General features: G+C 55.6%; 2 protein-coding genes across 3 annotated transcripts in view; one reads left to right on the top strand and one right to left on the bottom strand.

Annotated features, from left to right (window-relative positions):
- Positions 1-3,375: 3,375 nt before the first annotated feature.
- Positions 3,376-14,918, top strand: FAM3A (FAM3 metabolism regulating signaling molecule A). Its single transcript, XM_054052178.1, has 10 exons — positions 3,376-3,438; positions 4,336-4,385; positions 5,227-5,337; positions 5,633-5,653; positions 7,394-7,520; positions 10,138-10,196; positions 10,945-10,995; positions 11,895-11,979; positions 12,075-12,201; positions 14,740-14,918. The coding sequence occupies exons 2-10, from the start codon at positions 4,373-4,375 to the stop codon at positions 14,836-14,838; spliced, it is 693 nt and encodes a 230-aa protein (XP_053908153.1). The 5' UTR covers positions 3,376-3,438; positions 4,336-4,372; the 3' UTR covers positions 14,839-14,918.
- A 2,183-nt stretch (positions 14,919-17,101) lies between these two features.
- The window catches only part of G6PD (glucose-6-phosphate dehydrogenase), a 40,011-nt gene continuing 37,871 nt past the window's right edge, over positions 17,102-19,241 (bottom strand). For both annotated transcript variants that reach the window (XM_054052266.1, XM_054052267.1), the window contains exon 13: positions 17,102-18,504. In XM_054052266.1, the coding sequence (XP_053908241.1) occupies positions 18,414-18,504 (91 nt within the window). In that variant the 3' untranslated portion in view covers positions 17,102-18,413. The remainder of the gene's footprint in view (positions 18,505-19,241) is intronic.

The following is a 19,241-nucleotide window of genomic DNA, read 5'->3' as shown; positions in this document are numbered from 1 at the left end:
GTAGATTTGGGGGGTTTTGGGGTGAATTTAAGGCAAAATGATGATTTTTTTGCAGAATTTCAGGGAATTTGAGGGAATTTGAGTATTTTAATGAAATTTGGGGCGATGTTGAGGCAATGATTCCGTTTTGAGACGAAACCATTCGGAATTTGAGGGAATTTGGGGGGCGAGATGACTGTTTTGGGGTGATTTGGGTGGGTTTTGGGGTAACGACGCAATTTGGAGGCGAAAATGGTGATTTGTTGCGTAATTTAGAGGGATTTGGGGGTGATTTGAGAAGATTTTGGGGTCTCTTTTGGGGTGGTTTGAGGGGATTTTGGGGTGATTTAATGTCAGTACTTTGGGGGGATTTGGGGGTGATTTGAGGGGATTTGGGGGTGATTTGAGGAAATTGTGGGCATTTGAGGGTGATTTGAAGGAATTTTGGGGGGATTTGAGGGGATTTTGGGGTGATGTGAGGGGATTTGGGGGCAATTTAAGGGAATTTGGAGCGATTTGGCATTATTTGAGGTGATTTTGAGGCAATTTGGGGGGATTTGAGGTGGTTTTGGGGTCATCAGAGCATTTTGGGGGGATTTGAGGGGGATTTGAAGGAATTTTGGGGTGATTTGAGGGGATTCGGGGGCAATTTAAGGGAATTTGGAGCGATTTGGCATTATTTGAGGTGATTTTGAGGCAATTTGGGGGGATTTGAGGTGGTTTTGAGGGTCATCAGAGCATTTTGGGGGTGATTTGAGGCAATTGTGAGGGATTTGAGGGGGATTTGAAGGAATTTTGGGGGGACTTGAGGGGATTTTGGGGTGATTTGAGGGGATTTGGGGACAATTTAAGGGAATTTGGAGCGATTTGGCATTATTTGAGGTGATTTTGAGGCAATTTGGGGGGATTTGAGGTGGTTTTGGGGTCATCAGAGCATTTTGGGGGTGATTTGAGGCACTTGTGGGGGATTTGCGGGGGATTTGAAGGAATTTTGGGGTGATTTGAGGGGATTTGGGGGCAATTTAAGGGAATTTGGAGCGATTTGGCATTATTTGAGGTGATTTTGAGGCAATTTGGGGGGATTTGAGGTGGTTTTGGGGGTCATCAGAGCATTTTGGGGGTGATTTGAGGCACTTGTGGGGGATTTGAGGGTGATTTGAAGGGATTTTGGGGGGATTTGAGGGGATTTTGGGGTGATTTGAGGGGATTCGGGGGCAACTTGAGGGAATTTGGAGCAATTTGGCATTATTTGAGGTGATTTTGAGGCAATTTGGGGGGATTTGAGGTGGTTTTGGGGTCATCAGAGCATTTTGGGGTGATTTGAGGCAATTGTGGGGGATTTGAGGGGGATTTGAGGGAATTTTGGGGTGATTTGAGGGGATTCGGGGGCAATTTAAGCGAATTTGGAGCAATTTGGCATTATTTGAGGTGATTTTGAGGCAATTTGGGGGATTTGAGGTGGTTTTGAGGGTCATCAGAGCATTTTGGGGGTGATTTGAAGCACTTGTGTGGATTTGAGGGGGATTTGAAGGAATTTTGGGGTGATTTGAGGGGATTTGGGGGCAATTTAAGGGAATTTGGAGCGATTTGGCATTATTTGAGGTGATTTTGAGGCAATTTGGGGGGATTTGAGGTGGTTTTGGGGTCATCAGAGCATTTTGGGGGTGATTTGAGGCACTTGTGGGGGATTTGAGGGGATTTGAAGGAATTTTGGGGTGATTTGAGGGGATTTTGGGGTGATTTGAGGGGATTTGGGGACAATTTAAGGGAATTTGGAGCGATTTGGCATTATTTGAGGTGATTTTGAGGCAATTTGGGGGGATTTGAGGTGGTTTTGGGGTCATCAGAGCATTTTGGGGGTGATTTGAGGCAATTGTGAGGGATTTGAGGGTGATTTGAAGGAATTTTGGGGTGATTTGAGGGGATTCGGGGGCAATTTAAGGGAATTTGGAGCGATTTGGCATTATTTGAGGTGATTTTGAGGCAATTTGGGGGGATTTGAGGTGGTTTTGAGGGTCATCAGAGCATTTTGGGGGTGATTTGAGGCAATTGTGGGGGATTTGAGGGGGATTTGAGGGAATTTTGGGGTGATTTGAGGGGATTCGGGGGCAATTTAAGGGAATTTGGAGCGATTTGGCATTATTTGAGGTGATTTTGAGGCAATTTGGGGGGATTTGAGGTGGTTTTGGGGTCATCAGAGCATTTTGGGGTGATTTGAGGCACTTGTGGGGGATTTGAGGGGGATTTGAAGGGATTTTGGGGTGATTTGAGGCGATTTGGGCGCAACTTGAGGGAATTTGGAGCGATTTGGCATTATTTGAGGTGATTTTGAGGCAATTTGGGGGATTTGATGTGGTTTTGGGGGTCATCAGAGCATTTTGGGGGTGATTTGAGGCACTTGTGGGGATTTGAGGGGGATTTGAAGGAATTTTGGGGTGATTTGAGGCAACTGTGACGCTTTGAGAGGATTTGGGGGCAATTTGAGGGGATTCTGTGGTGATTTGCAGTAATTTTGGGTCAATTTCAGTATTTTTGGGGGTCAATTTGAGTATTTTGGGATGACCTGAGGGGATTTTGGGGTGTTTTGATGTGATTTGAGGCGATTGGGGGGTGATTTTGGTGGAAATTGTCATGATTTTGGGGCGATTTGAGTATTTTGAGATAATCCGAGGAGGTTTTGGGGGCGATTTGCTGTGATTTGAGGCGATTTTTGGACGCCTTGAGGGGATTTTGAGGTGATTTGGGGCGATTTGAGGCGATTTATGGGCAATCGGAGTATTTTGGTATATTCTGAGGGGATTTGGGGGTGATTTGATGGGATTTGAGGGCAATTCGAGGGGATTTTGGGATGATTTGCAGTGATTTCGGGTCAATTATGAGTATTTTGGGATGATCTGAGGGGATTTGGGGGCGAGAACGGTTTTGCGATGCTTTGAGGGGATTTTGAGGCGATTTTGGGGCAAAATCTGAGGCGATTTGGGGGAAATTCGAGTATTTCGCTGCGATTCGGGGGATTATGAGGCGATTGGGGGAGTTTTTGAGTGGTTTTGGGGCAGTTTTGAGTCGTTTTGGGGCGGTTTTGAGTGGTTTTGGGGGCGCTTTGGGTCGAAGGGAGGTGGGAGGGCGGGAAAGGCGCGCGCGGGAAAGGCGGAGGGGGCGTGGCCGTGTCCGAGCCGCGCGCTGATTGGCCGCTGGGGGCGGAGGGGGCGTGACCATCTCAGAGCCGCGCGCTGATTAATCGCTGAGGGGCCGAGGGGGGCGTGGCCATCCCCGAGCCGCGCGCTGATTAAACGCAAAGCCTGAAGGGGGCGTGGCCATCTCTGAACCGCGCGCCGATTGGCCGCTATGACGCCGAGGGGGCGTGGCCAACGCGCTCCCCGCGTCCTGATTGGCCGCTCTCGGGGGCGAACCCGGAAGTGGCGGCGCCGTGAGCGGCAGCGTCGGGGGCAACGGGGGGCGGTGAGGGGGGGGCTGGGGCGGAAATTGAGGGGGAGGCTGAGGGATTTGGGGGACCCCAAGGGGTTTGAGGGGGTCTGTGTCTTTGGGGGGGGCCTGAGAGGGGGATTTAGGGGACCCCCAAGGGGTTTTGGGGGGTCCCTGGTGGTTTTGGAGGGGTTTTGGGGGGGGGGGGTCCTGAAGGATTTGGGGGTACCCAAGGGGGTCTGTGTCTTTGCGGGGAGCCTGGGAGGAGGATTTGGGGGACCCCCAAGGGGTTTTGGGGTGTCCCCGGTGCCCATAAGGGGGTCCCTGGTGGTTTTGGAAGGGTTTTGAGGGGGTCTTGAAGGATTTGGGGGTACCCAAGGGGTTTGGGGGGGGTCTGTTTCTTTGGGGTGGGGCTGGGAGGGGGATTTGGGGAACCCCAAGGGGTTTTGGGGTGTCCCCGGTGCCCATAAGGGGGTCCCTGGTGGTTTTGGAAGGGTTTTGAGGGGGTCTTGAAGGATTTGGGGGTACCCAAGGGGTTTGGGGGGGGGTCTGTGTTTTTGTGGGGGCCTGGGAGGTGGATTTAGGGCACCCCCAGGGGTTTTGGGGGATCCCTGGTGGTTTTGGAGGGGTTTTGGTGGGGGGTCCTGAAGGATTTGGGGGTACCCAAGGAGTTTGTGAGGGGGGGCTGAGGGATTTGGGGGGCTCCAAAGGGTTCGGGGGGCCCTGTTGGGGGGGGGGAGCTGGGGGCCTTGTGGGAGGGATTTGAGGGGGTCTTGAAGGATTTGGGGGTATCCAAGGGGGTTTGGGGGGGGGTCTGTGAGCCTTAAGGGGGGATTTGGGGGAGTTCGGGGGGGTCCTGAAGGGTTTGGGGGGGCCCTGGGGGGGGGTGTTGGGGCCCCTCTGATCCCCCCTCGCCCCCCATTTCTTCTGCAGCCCCACAGAGCCCCCACAGCTCGGGCCCAGCAGCGCCATGCGGCTCGCGGGTATGGGGGGGGGGGGCTGTGGGGCAGAGCAGGGCTCTATGGGGCAGCCGTGGGGCAGGGGGGCTCTGTAGGGGGGGCTATGGGGTGGCTGTGGGGCAGGAGAGGGTTACATGGGGTGGATGTGGGGCAGCTGTGGGGCAGGGGGGCTTTGTGGAGTGGCTGTGGGGCGGCTGTGGGGCTGCTATGGGGCAGGGGGGCAGCTGTGGGTCTCTACGGTGGCTGTGGTAGCCACCCTCTCCTGGTTGGTAGCCACAAGGGTCGCTGTGGGGTCTCTGTGGGTCTCTATGGGTCTCTATAGTGTCTCTATGGGGTCTCTATGGGTCTCTATGGGGTCTCTATGGGTCTCTATGGGGTCTCTATGGGGTCTCTGTGGGTCTCTATGGGTCTCTATGGGTCTCTATGGGGTCTGTATGGGTTCCTGTGGGTCTCTATGGGTCTCTATGTGTCTCTATGGGTCTCTATGGGTCCCTATGGGGTCCCTATGGGTCCCTATGGGTGTCTATGGGTCTCTATGGGGTCTCTATGGGTCTCTATGGGGTCTCTATGGGTCTCTGTGGGGTCTCTGTGGGGTCTCTGTGGGATCTCTGTGGGTCTCTATGGGTCTCTGTGGGTCTCTATGGGGTCTCTATGGGTCTCTATGGGGTCTCTGTGGGTCTCTATGGGGTCTCTGTGGGTCTCTATGGGGTCTCTGTGAGTCTCTGTGGGGTCTCTATGGGTCTCTATGGGGTCTCTGTGGGTCTCTATGGGGTCTCTGTGGGTCTCCGTGGGTCTCTGTGGGTCTCTATGGGTCTCTATGGGTCTCTGTGGGTCTCTGTGGGTCACAGTGCTCCCTCCCCCCCAGGAGCGCTCCGGGTGGCCCTGGTGGCCGCGGTGGCCGCTCTGCCCTGGTTGGTGGCCGCGCTGCTGCTGGGCCCCCCCCGCGCCCCCCTTGTGCTGCAGCGCCTCCTGACCCGTGAGTGACCCCCCCCGACACCCCCAAACCCCACACTCTGACCCCCAAAACCCCCCCTTTGACCCCCAAAACCCCCCTTTCACCCCCAAACCCCCCCTTTGACCCCCAAAACCCCCCTTCTGACCCCCCATCCCCCCCTTTGACCCCTCCCTTTGACCCCCTTTTAACCCCCACCCCCAAAATCCTTCTGACCCCCCCAACTCCCCCTGAACCCCCAACCCCCCCCCTTATTTTGGGGGGGCCCTGAGATGGGGGAGGGGTCTCTAATGCTACCCCCCCCCCCACCCCTTTTCAGGTCCTGAGAGCAGCGGCACCGGTAAGGGGGGGGCCAGCGTTTTTTGGGGGTGTACAGGGGGGGTTTTGGGGTGTACAGGGGGGTTTTGGGGTGCAGGAGGGTTTGGGGGGGACCCCATGACCCCCCCTCTTCCTTTTTGACCCCCCCTCCCTTTTTTTCAGCCCCCTCCCACCTCCCTGAAGTGAAGTTGGGGGGGGCAGTGATTTTTGGGGGTGTACAGGGGGGATTTTTGGGGGGTGCAGAGGGGGGGTTTTGACCCAAAAATGACCCCTCCCCGAACCCCAAAATTCACCCCCAAATCCCCTCCCTGAACCCCCAAATCTCCTCCTTTAAACCCAGAATCCTTCCTTGAACCTCTCCTAATCCCCCTTAGAACCCCAAATCCACCCCTTGAACCCCCAAATCCACCCCTTGAACCTCAAAATCCTCCCTTGAATCCCCAAATCTCCTCTCTGAACCCCAAAATCCCTACAGTGAACCCCCAAATCCCCCCTTGAACCCCAAATCTTCTCCTTGAACCCCCAAAATCCCCCTTCTAACCTTCAAACCCACCTTGAAACCCAAATCTTCCTGAACCCCAAATCCCCTGTGACCCTCAAATCCTCCTTTCTGTCCCCCAACTCTCCCCTTGAACCCCAAAATCTCCTCCCTGAACCCCAAAATCTCCTCCTTGAACCCCCAAATCCCCCCCAAAACCCCCCTTGGACCCCCAAATCCCCTCCCTGAACCCCAAAATCTCCCCCTTGAATCCCCAAATCCCCTCCCTCAACCCAAAAATCCCTACAGTGAACCCCCAAATCCCACCTTGAACCCCAAATCTCTTCCCTGAACCCCCAAAGTCCCCTCCTTGAACCCCTAAATCACAGGTGTTGCCCCTCCCACCCCTATTGTGGGCTGTGTTGTGGGCTCGAGGGGCAGTGAGGGTGGGGGGGGGCAGTGATTTTTTGGGGTGTACAGGGGGGTTTTTGGGGGTGCAGGGGGGGTGTTGGGGCGCAGGAGGATTAGGGGGACCCCATGAACCCCCCCTCTTCGTTTTTGACCCCCCCTCCTTTCATTTCACCCCCCTCCCACCCCTTGTCTGGACTGTGTTGGGGGCTTGAGGGCCAGTGAGGTTGGGGGGGGCAGTGATTTTTTGGGGTGTACAGGGGGGTTTTTGGGGGTGCAGGGGGGGATTTTGGGGTGCAGGAGGATTAGGGGGACCCCATGACCCCCCCCTCTTCGTTTTTGACCCCCCCTCCCTTTGTTTCACCCCCCTTGTGGGTTGTGCTGGGGGCTCGAGGGGCAGTGGGGTTGGGGGGTCAGTGATTTTTTGGGGTGTACAGGGGGGTTTTTGGGGGTGCAGGGGGGATTTTGGGGTGCGAGGGGGTTTGGGGGGACCCCATGACCCCCTCTCTTCGTTTTTGACTCCCCCTCTCTTTGTTTCACCCCCCCTTGTGGGCTGTTTCAGGGGCTTGAGGGGCAGTGGGATTGGGGGGGCAGTGATTTTTTGGGGTGTACAGGGGGGTTTTTGGGGGTGCAGGGGGGATTTTGGGGTGCGAGGGGGTTTGGGGGGACCCCATGACCCCCCCTCTTCGTTTTTGACCCCCCCTCCCTTTGTTTCACCCCCCTTGTGGGTTGTGCTGGGGGCTCGAGGGGCAGTGGGGTTGGGGGGGGGTCAGTGATTTTTTGGGGTGTACAGGGGGGTTTTTGGGGGTGCAGGGGGGATTTTGGGGTACAGGAGGGTTGAGGGGACCCCTCTGACCCCCCCTGTCTCGGTTGCAGCCCCCCCACGCCCTCCCCGCCATCCCTGCGGGCTTTCCCGTTCCTGCCCCCCCGGACACTTCGCTTTCCGCCTCCTCAGCGGCGCCGCCAACGTCATCGGTCCCCGCATCTGCCTGGAAGGGCGCGAGTGAGTGTAATTAACCCTAATTAACCCTAATTAGCACTAATTAACGTTCATTAGCCCTCACAGCTTCTCATGCCATCTTATCGCTACTCCCAACCACGATTCCCAAACCTTAGCAGACCCCACGTCAACTTGGAGGGGAGCGATTGAGTGCCAATTAGCCCTAATTAATGCTAATTAGTGTGAATTAATACTAATTAGCCATAATTAGCACTCATAGCGTTTCATCACCCCTAATTATACTTCTCTACCCGTTCATTAACCACAATTCTTAACGTTAGCAGACCCTGCGTCTGCTTGGGGAGAGCGTGATTGATTGCCAATTAGCCCTAATTAACGCTAACGAGCCCTAATTAAGCCTAATTAATGCTAATGACCCTTCATAACATATAATCACCTTTAATTACACCTCCCTACCCACTCATTATCTATCATTCCCAATGTCTTGGCTGGAAGAACAGGAGTTAATGGTAATTAACTAAGTGCTAATTAACACTACTCGCTGCTAAATGACACTTATTACTGGTAATTAACAGTAATTACTGGTAATTAACACTAATTATCGGTAATTATATCGCATAATAACTCAACATCATGCAAAATTGAGTGGTAATTAACGGTACTTAACCCTAATTATTGCTAATTACTGATATCTTTAATGAATTGCTGCTAATTTTTCCCTTATTGCCGCTAATTACCCACTAATAAGTGCTCATCAGCGCTAATTAACCCCCCTTGGCCCTAATTGCACCTCATTACCACATAATTACCCATAATTATCTCTAATTATCTTCTAATTTCCTTCTTAATTATCTCTTATCTCTCTTGTTTATCTCTTAATTATCTTCTTAATTATCTCTTATCTGCTTATTCCTCTTAATTACTCCTAATTACCTTTTCCTTTAGGGTTAATTACCTTCTAATTGCCTTTACATCACCACCAATTACCCCTCGTTAGCGCAATTACCCTAATTACCACCAGCGGCCCCTCGTTATGCCCTTATTATCACTAATTACTCTTCCTTAGGACTAATTAATTCCTGATTAGGGACTCATTAGTGTCTCGTAACCGATAATTATGCGTAATCACACCCTGATTATCCCTAATTAGTCTTTAAACCCACTAATTATCCTTAATTGCCCTAATAACAACTCGTTATCTAGTAATAAATCCTTGATTACTCGCCGTTAATTACTCGTAATTATGATAATTACTCTTTATTAACCCACATTAAGCTTTAACCATCTCCTAATTACTCCCCACGCTGCTTAATTACCTTCGTTAATTAACGCCGTGCCCCCAATTACCCCTATTAATCGCTCCCCCACCCTCTTAATCACTTCCTAAACCCCTGTTAATTACCCCCACCCCCTTAATTACCCCCCCAACCCCCTTAATTACCCCCCCAACCCCCTTAATTACCCCCTTAATTACCCCCAACCCCCTTAATTACCCCCCACCCCCCTTAATTACCCCCCCAACACCCTTAATTACCCCCCACCCCCTTAATTACCCCCCTTAATTACCCTCAACCCCCTTAATTACCCCCACACCCCCTTAATTACCCCCACCCCCCTTAATTACCCCCCAACCCCCTTAATTACCCCAACCCCTTAATTACCCCCAACCCCCTTAATTACCCCCCCACCCCCTTAATTACCCCCACCCCACTTAATTACCCCTAATCCCCTTAATTACCCCCCACCCCCCTTAATTATCCCCAATCCCCTTAATTACCCCCAATCCCCTTAATTACCCCCACCTCCTTAATTACCCCCAACCCCTTAATTACCCCCCAACCCCTTAATTACCCCCCTTAATTACCCCCCCAACCCCCTTAATTACCCCCCAACCCCCTTAATTACCCCCCACACCCCCTTAATTACCCCCCAACCCCCTTAATTACCCCCACCCCCTTAATTACCCCCAACCCCTTAATTACCCCCCACCCCCCTTAATTACCCCCACCTCTCAATTACCCCCCACCCCCTTAATTATCCCCCACCCCCCTTAATTACCCCCACCCCCCTTAATTACCCCCAACCCCCTTAATTACCCCCACCTCCTTAATTACCCCCCTTAATTACCCTCAACCCCCTTAATTACCCCCTTAATTACCCCCAACCCCCTTAATTACCCCCCTTAATTACCCCCAACCCCCTTAATTACCCCCCTTAATTACCCCCCAACCCCCTTAATTACCCCCCTTAATTACCCCCAACCCCCTTAATTACCCCAACCCCTTAATTACCCCACACACCCCCTTAATTACCCCCCAATCCCCTTAATTACCCCTCAATCCCCTTAATTACCCCTCCAACCCCTTAATTACCCCCCACACCCCCTTAATTACCCCCAACCCCCTTAATTACCCCCCAACCCCCTTAATTACCCCCAATCCCCTTAATTACCCCCCACCCCCCTTAATTACCCCCAATCCCCTTAATTACCCCCAACCCCCTTAATTACCCCCACTCCCTTAATTACCCCCCACCCCCCTTAATTACCCCCCCCTTAATTACCCCCCACCCCCTTAATTACCCCCCTTAATTACCCTCAACCCCCTTAATTACCCCCCCATGGACCGTCACTAATTAGTGCTTCGTTAATTAATTACAGGTTAATGAGCTCCGGGAAGAACAATGTGGGGCGGGGGCTCAACATCGCCCTGGTTAACGGTGGGGGGGCAATTTGGGGGTTCAGGGGGGGCAAAAAGGGGGGTGAGGGGGTAAATGGGGGTCAGTTTGGGGGTGCTCGGGGGGGCAAAAAGGGGGTGAGGGGTAAATGGGGGTCAGTTTGGGGGTGCTCGGGGGGGCAAAAAGGGGGTGAGGGGGTAAATGGGGGTCAGTTTGGGGGTGCTCGGGGGGGCAAAAAGGGGGTGAGGGGGTAAATGGGGGTCAGTTTGGGGGTGCTCGGGGGGAGCAAAAAGGGGGTGAGGGGGTGAATGGGGGTCAGTTTGGGGGTGCTCGGGGGGGCAAAAAGGGGGTGAGGGGGTAAATGGGGGTCAATTTTGGGGTGCTCGGGGGGCAAAAAGGGGGTGAGGGGGTAAATGGGGGTCAGTTTGGGGGTGCTCGGGGGGGCAAAAAGGGGGTGAAGGGGTAAATGGGGGTCAGTTTGGGGGTGCTCGGGGGGGCAAAAAGGGGGTGAGGGGGTAAATGGGGGTCAGTTTGGGGGTGCTCGGGGGGGCAAAAAGGGGGTGAGGGGGTAAATGGGGGTCAATTTTGGGGTGCTGGGGGGGCAAAAAGGGGGGTGGGGTTATTGCCCCCCTGGGGTAGTTTTGGGGCACCCTCTTGCCCCCCCCCCCCCTTTTTACCCCTTCTCTCCCATTTTACTGCTTTCTGCCCCCCCCGAACCCCATTTTTACCCCCTGCCCCCCATTTTCCCCCCACCCCCCCCTTTTTTGCCCCCCCCTTTTTGCCCCCCCAGGGGTGAGTGGGGCTCTCATCGCCGCTCAGGCTTTCGATATGTGGGCTGGAGGTGAGTCTGTACCCATTACACCCCCCTTTTTCCCCCCCCCCCGCACCCCAATTTCCCTCCGAACCCCTCAATCATTTTGGGGGGGCTCCCCTTTATTTCCCCCCCCTTTATTTCCCCCCCATTTTATTTCCCCCCCATTTTATTGCCCCCCAACTTCATCCTTCCACGTTGCTTTGAGGCGCATATGGAGTGGGGGCACCCCATTAAACCCCCCTTTTCCCACCCCCCCCCGCACCCCAATTTCTCCCTGAACCCCTCAGTCATTTCGGGGGGGCTCCCCTTTAATTCCCCCCCCCTTTATTTCCCCCCCCCTTATTTCCCCCCCATTTTATCGCCCCCCAACTTCATCCTTCCACATTGCTTTGAGGCGCATATGGAGTGGGGGCACCCCATTAAACCCCCCTTTTCCCACCCCCCCGCACCCCAATTTCCCTCCGAACCCCTCAATCATTTTGGGGGGGCTCCCCTTTATTTCCCCCCCCCTTTACTTACCCCCCCCTTTTTTCCCCCCCATTTTATCGCCCCCCCAAATTCATCCTTCCACATTGCTTTGAGGCGCATATGGAGTGGGGGCACCCCATTAAACCCCCTTTTCCCACCCCCCCGCACCCCAATTTCTCCCTGAACCCCTCAATCATTTTGGGGGGGGTCCCCTTTATTTCCCCCCCCTTTATTTCCCCCCCCTTTATTTCCCCCCCCTTTATTTCCCCCCCATTTTATTGCCCCCCAACTTCATCCTTCCACATTGCTTTGAGGCGCATATGGGGTGGGGGCACCCCATTAAACCCCCCTTTTCCCACCTCCCCGCACCCCAATTTCCCTCCGAACCCCTCAATCATTTCGGGGGGGGTCCCCCCTTTTTTTAACCCCCCCCCTTTTATTTCAACTCCCCTTTCCAGACAATGAGGAGCTCCTCAAATTCCTCCGTCCGCTTCACGAGGGGACGTTGGTGTTGGTGGCTTCGTACGACGACCCCGCCACCAAGTAAAGAAGGGGGGGGGACCCCCAAATTTTGGGGTGTTCAGGGGGGTTTTTTGGGGTGCAGCCCCCCCCAACCCCCCCCTATGGCCCCCCCAAAGGTTAACGGATGAGACGAGGCGGCTCTTTGGGGAGTTGGGGAGCGCGGCCGCCAAGGAGTTGGGGTTCCGCGACAGCTGGGTGTTCGTGGGGGCCAAAGGGGTGCAGGACAGGAGCCCCTTCGAGCAGGTAAAGGGGGGGACCCCAAAAAATGGGGAGCTGGGAAGTGGGGACCCCAAAAAGGGAGGTTGAGGTGCCAAAGCTTGGGGTGGGGGCCCCAAAAATGGAGGTAGAGGTGGCAAAACTGGGGGTGGGGGGCCCCAAAAATGGAGGGTAAAGGTGGCAAAAATGGGGGTGGAGGCCCCAAAACTCAAGGATTTGGACCCCCCCCAAAAAAAAGGGGGTGCGGACCATAAAAGCGGGGATTCGACCCCCCCAAAAATGGGGGATTCACACTTGGGAAGTGGGAGGGGGGGAACCGCAGAAACGGGACCTGAAAAGGGGTGTGGGGACCCCGAAAATGGGGTGGCAACAAATGATGGTGGAGGTGGTAAAAATGGGGGGACCCCAAAACTGGAGGACACCTAAAAGTGAGGGTGGGGACGCAAAAAAGGGGTCCAGACAAAAAATGGGACCCAAAATGGGGATTTGGACCCCAAAAATAGGGGTGGGGACCCCAAAATGGGGAATTTGGACCCAAAAATAGGGGTGGGGACCTTAAAAAGGAGGATTTGGCCCCAAAAATGGGGATTCGGGCCCCCAAAAATGGGGTAAGAGATGGCAAAAATTGGGGTACGGGCCCCAAAATTGGGTGGTCGCCCCAAAGATGGGAGGGGGGAACCCCAAAAACGGGGAGTAGAGAGAAAATGGGACCTGAAAATAGGGATTTGGACCCCAAAAATGGTGTGGGGACACCTAAAACTGAGGATGGGGACCCCAAAAATGGGGATTTGGACCTGAAGAATGGGGCTGGAGATGGCAAAAATGGGGGTGGGGGGACCCCAAAAATGGCGGGAAGAGCCCCAAAATGGGGAGAAAAGCCTAAAAACGAGGGGGGGAACCTAAAAATGAGGGGGAGACCCCCAAGAATGAAGAAGAGTACCCCCAAAATGGCGGGAAGAGCCCAAAAATGGGGAGAAAAAGCCCTAAAACGAGGGGGAGACCCCAAAGAATGAAGGGTGGAACCCCAAAAATGGCATGAAGACCCCCCCCAAAATGGCGGGAAGAGCCCAAAAATGGGGAGAAAAGCCCTGAAATGAGGGGGAGACCCCAAGAATGGAGGGTGGAACCCCAAAAATGGCAGGAAGAGCCCAAAAATGAGAAGAAAAGTCCTAAAATGAGGGGAGGGACCCCAAGAATGAAGGGGGGTAACCCCTAAAATGGCGGGAAGAGCCCAAAAATGGAGAGAAAAGCCTTAAAACGAGGGGGGGACACCCCAAGAGTGAAGGGGGAGACCCCTAAAATGGCGGGAAGAGCCCCAAAATGTCGAGAAAAGCCCTAAATTGAGGGGGGAACCCCAAGAATGAAGGGTGGAACCCCTAAAATGGCAGGAAGACCCCCCCCAAAATGGCGGGAAGAGCCCCAAAATGGCGGGAAGAGCCCTAAAATGAGGGGAGGGACCCCAAGAATGAAGGGGGAAACCCCTAAGATGGCGGGAAGAGCCCAAAAATGGGGAGAAAAGCCTTAAAACGAGGGGGAGACCCCCCAAGAATGAAGAAGGGAACCCCTAAAATGGCAGGAAGACCCCCCCAAAATGGCGGGAAGAGCCCCAAAATGGGGAGAAAAGCCTTAAAATGAGGAGGAGGGACCCCAAGAATGAAGGAGGGGAACCCCTAAAATGGCGGGAAGAGCCCTAAAATGGGGAGAAAAGCCTTAAAACGAGGGGGAGACCCCAAAGAATGAAGGATGGAACCCCAAAAATGGTAGGAAGACCCTCTCCAAAATGGCGGGAAGAGCCCCAAAATGGGGAGAAAAGCCTTAAAATGAGGAGGAGGGACCCCAAGAATGAAGGAGGGGAACCCCTAAAATGGCGGGAAGAGCCCTAAAATGGGGAGAAAAGCCTTAAAACGAGGGGGAGACCCCAAAGAATGAAGGATGGAACCCCAAAAATGGTAGGAAGACCCTCTCCAAAATGGCGGGAAGAGCCCCCAAATGGCGGGAAGAGCCCTAAAATGAGGGGAGGGACCCCAAGAATGAAGGGGGGAACCCCTAAGATGGCGGGAAGAGCCCTAAAATGGGGAGAAAAGCCCTAAAAGGAGGGGGAAACCCCCAAGAATGAAGGGGGGAACCCCTAAAATGGCGGGAAGAGCCCCAAAATGGGGAGAAAAGCCTTAAAACGAGGATGGGACCCCAAGAATGAAGAGGGAGAACCCCTAAAATGGTGGGAAGAGCCCTAAAATGGGGAGAAAAGCCCTAAAAGGAGGGGGAGACCCCCAAGAATGAAGGGGGGGAACCCCAAAAATGGCAGGAAGACCTCCCCAAAATGGCGGGAAGAGCCCTAAAAATGGGGAGAAAATCCCTAAAATGAGGGGGGGACCCCTAAAATGATGGGAAGAGCCCCAAAATGGTGAGAAAAGCCCTAAAACGAGGGGGAGACCCCCAAGAATGAAGGGTGGAACCCCAAAAATGGCAGGAAGACCCTCTCCAAAATGGCGGGAAGAGCCCCAAAATGGGGAGAAAAGCCCTAAATTGAGGAGGGGGACCCCCAAAAGTTTCTTCTCCCCTCAGCACGTCCGGAACAGCCGCAGCTCCAACAAATACGAGGGGTGGCCGGAGGCGCTGGAGATGGGGGGCTGCGTCCCCCGCCGCGCCCCACAGCCCTCCTGAGGGGGACCCCGGGAACGGGGGGGCGATGGGGACCCCCCCCGGAATAAATGGGGAAACGGTGACGAGTGGTGCGTCCTGGGGTCCCATTTTTGTGGGGGACGGGGGGGGTGAGGGGCGATTTTGGGGTCCCCTTTGTGGAAATGTGGGGGGTTGGGTCCCATTTTGGGGGGCAGAAGGGATTTGGGGGGGTTTGGTCCCATTTTGAGTGATTCTGGGGTCCCATTTTGGGGGGCAGAAGGGATTTGGGGGGTTTTGTTCTCATTTTGAGTGGTTTTGGGGTCCCATTTTGGGGGGCAGTAGGGATTTTGTTCCCATTTTGAGTGATTTTGGGGTCCCATTTTGGGGGGCAGAAGGGATTTGGGGGATTTTGGTCCCATTTTGAGTGGTTTTGGGGTCCCATTTTGGGGGGCAGAAGGGATTTGGGGGGTTTTGGTCCCATTTTGAGTGGTTTTGGGGTTCCATTTTGGGGGCCAGAAGGGATTTTGGGGTCCCATTTTGGGGGAGCAGAAAGGATTTGGGGGTGTTTGGTCCCATTTTTAGTGATTCTGGGGTCCCATTTTGGGGGGCAGAAGGGATTTGGGGGGTTTTGTTCTCATTTTGAGTGGTTTTGGGGTCATATTTTGGGGGGCAGAAGGGATTTGGGGGGTTTTGTTCTCATTTTGAGTGGTTTTGGGGTCCCATTTTGGGGGGCAGTAGGGATTTTGTTCCCATTTTGAGTGATTTTGGGGTCCCATTTTGGGGGGCAGAAGGGATTTTGGGGGTTTTGGTCCCATTTTGAGTGGTTTTGGGGTCCCATTTTGGGGGGCAGAAGGGATTTGGGGGGTTTTGGTCCCATTTTCAGTGGTTTTGGGGTCCCATTTTGGGGGGCAGAAAGGATTTGGGGGATTTTGGTCCCATTTTGAGTGGTTTTGGGGTCCCATTTTGGGGGGCAGAAAGGATTTGGGGGATTTTGGTCCCATTTTGAGTGGTTTTGGGGTCCCATTTTGGGGGACAGAAGGGATTTGGGCGTTTTGTTCCCATTTTGAGTGGTTTTGGGGTCCCATTTTGGGGGACAGAAGGGATTTTGGGGTCCCATTTTGGGGGCAGAAGGGATTTTGGGGTCCCATTTTGGGGGCAGAAGGGATTTGGGGGGGTTTTGGTCCCATTTTGGGGGGCTGGAGGGGGTTTTGGGGTCCCCTTGTTGTGGGGCTGCCCCACAAGTAGGGGGAGGGGGGAGGATTTGGGGGGGGACATAAAAGAACCCCTTAATTTGGGGGTAATTAAGGGGGTTTTTAATTAAGGGGAGCTTTGGTCCCAGCTGAGGGGATGGGGGGCAGGGGGGGATCTGTGGGGCAGGGGGGGATCTATGGGGCAGAGGGGGATCTGTGGGGCAGAAAGGGGATGGGGGGCAGGGGGGGATCTGTGGGGCAGGGGGGGATCTGTGGGGCAGAGGGGGATCTGTGGGGCAGAAAGGGGATGGGGGGCAGGGGGGGATCTGTGGGGCAGAGGGGGATCTGTGGGGCAGAAAGGGGATGGGGGGCAGGGGGGGATCTATGGGGCAGGGGGGGATCTGTGGGGCAGAAAGGGGATGGGGGCAGGGGGGGATCTATGGGGCAGAGGGGATCTATGGGGCAGAAAGGGGATGGGGGCAGGGGGGGATCTATGGGTCAGAGGGGGATCTATGGGGCAGGACTGGGGATCTATAGGGCAGAGGAGGATCTGTGGGGCAGAGAGGGGATCTATGGGGCAGAGGGGGATCTGTGGGGCAGAGGAGGATCTATGGGGCAGGGGGGATCTGTGGGGCAGGATGGGATCTGTGGGGCAGGATGGGGGGATCTATGGGGCAGGGGGGATCTATGGGGCGGGATGGGGGATCTATGGGGCAGGATGGAGGGGATCTATGGGGCAGGATGGGGATCTGTGGGGCGGGATGGGGGGATCTATGGGGCGTGGGGGATCTGTGGGGCAGGATGGGGGATCTATGGGGCAGAGGGGGATCTGTGCGGCAGAGGGGTATCTATGGGGCAGGATGGGGGGATCTATGGGGCAGAGGGGGATCTGTGCGGCAGAGGGATCTATGGGGCAGAGGGGGATCTGTGGGGCAGGATGGGGGATCTATGGGGCAGAGGGGGATCTGTGCGGCAGAGGGATCTATGGGGCAGAGGGGGATCTGTGGGGCAGGATGGGGGATCTATGGGGCAGGATGGGGGGGATCTATGGGGCAGGGGGGATCTATGGGGCAGGGGGGGATCTATAGGGCAGGATGGGGGTATCTGTGGGGTGGGGGGATCTATGGGGCAGGATGAGGGGGATCTATGGGGCAGGCCAATGTCCCTGTGCGTATCTGTGGGGCAGATCTCTGGGGCAGAGTGGAGCATAGGGGATCTATGGGGCAGATCTATGGGGCAGACTGAGGTGGATCTATGGGGCAGGCTGGAGTGTAACAGATCTGTGGGGCAGAGCTATGGGGCAGATCTATGGGGCAGGCCGAGGTCCCTGTGCATATCTATGGGGCAGGCTGGAGTGTAACAGATCTGTGGGGCAGAGCTGTGGGGCAGATCTATGGGGCAGGCCAGGGTCCCTGTGCGTATCTATGGGGCAGGCTGGAGCGTAGAGGATCTGTGGGGCAGGGCTGGGCGGATCTATGGGGCACACTGAGGTGGATCTATGGGGCAGGATGGAGTGTAACAGATCTGTGGGGCAGATCTATGGGGCAGGCCAGGGTCCCTGTGTGTATCTATGGGTCAGGCTGGAGTGTAGAGGATCTGTGGGGCAGGGCAGGGTGGATCTATGGGGCAGACAGGACTGTACAGTATCTATGGGGCAGATCTATGGGGCGGACTGGAGCATAGGGGATCGACTGGGCAGATCTATGGGGCAGTCTGGAGTGTAGAGGATCTGTGGGGCAGATCTATGGGGCAGGCTGGAGCATAGAGGATCTGTGGGGCAGATCTATGGGGCAGGCTGAGGTCCCTGTGCGTATCTATGGGGCAGGCTGGAGCGTGGAGGATGTGTGGGGCAGATCTATGGGGCAGGCTGGAGCATAGAGGATCTGTGGGGCAGATCTATGGGGCAGGCTGAGGTCCCTGTGCATATCTATGGGGCAGGCTGGAGTGTAGAAGATCTGTGGGGCAGGGCAGGGCGGATCTATGGGGCAGATCTATGGGGCGGACTGGAGCATAGGGGATCTATGGGGCAGGCTGGAGCGTTGAGGATCTGTGGGGCAGATCTATGGGGCAGGCCGAGGTCCCTGTGCGTATCTATGGGTCAGGCTGGAGCGTGGAGGATGTGTGGGGCAGATCTATGGGGCAGGCTGGAGTGTAGAGGATCTGTGGGGCAGATCTATGGGGCAGGCCGAGGTCCCTGTGCGTATCTATGGGTCAGGCTGGAGCGTGGAGGATGTGTGGGGCAGATCTATGGGGCAGGCTGGAGCGTAGAGGATCTGTGGGGCAGATCTATGGGGCAGGCCGAGGTCCCTATGCGTATCTATGGGTCAGGCTGGAGCGTGGAGGATGTGTGGGGCAGGCTGAGGTCCCAGTGTGCGCGGCTCCGTGGGTCGCTGTGGGTCGCCGTGGGTCGCCGTGGGTCGCCGTGGGTCAGGGCTTGTGGGGGTTGACCCATCGGTAGGTGCCCTCGTAGAGGAACCCGGCGCGCTTCAGCAGCTCATCCGCCTCGGGGGGGCCGCGGCTGTGGGGCACCCACACACTGACCCATAGCGGCACACCCCGACCCATAGCGCCACACCCGACCCATAGCGGGACCCATAGCGCCACACCCCGACCCATAGCGACACACCCGACCCATAGCAGACACCCCCCGACCCATAGCGCCACCCATAGCGACACCCCCCGACCCATAGCGACACACACGGACCCATAGCGCCACACCCCGACCCATAGCGGGACCCATAGCGCCACACCCGACCCATAGCGGGACCCATAGCGGGACCCACCGACCCATAGCGCCACCCCCCGACCCATAGCGCCACACCCGGACCCATAGTGCCACACACGGACCCATAGCGCCACACACGGACCCATAGCGGGACCCACAGACCCATAGCGCCACCCACAGACCCATAGCGGGACCCATAGCGCCACACCCCGACCCATAGCGACACACACGGACCCATAGCGCCACACACGGACCCATAGCGGGACCCACAGACCCATAGCGCCACCCACAGACCCATAGCGGGACCCATAGCGCCACACCCCGACCCATAGCGCCACACACGGACCCATAGTGGGACCCATAGCGGCACCCACCGACCCATAGCGCCACACACGGACCCATAGCGGCACCCATAGCGCCACCCCCCGACCCATAGCGCCACACACAGACCCATAGCGCCACACACTGACCCATAGCGCCACACACTGACCCATAGCAACACACACAGACCCATAGCGCCACCCACGGAC

The sequence above is a fragment of the Cuculus canorus genome, chromosome 32, assembly GCF_017976375.1.
Source record: "Cuculus canorus isolate bCucCan1 chromosome 32, bCucCan1.pri, whole genome shotgun sequence".
NCBI classification, from domain to species: Eukaryota; Metazoa; Chordata; class Aves; order Cuculiformes; family Cuculidae; genus Cuculus; species Cuculus canorus.
Note: the sequence above shows the minus strand (reverse complement) of the source record. Positions and strands in the feature narration are given on the sequence as shown.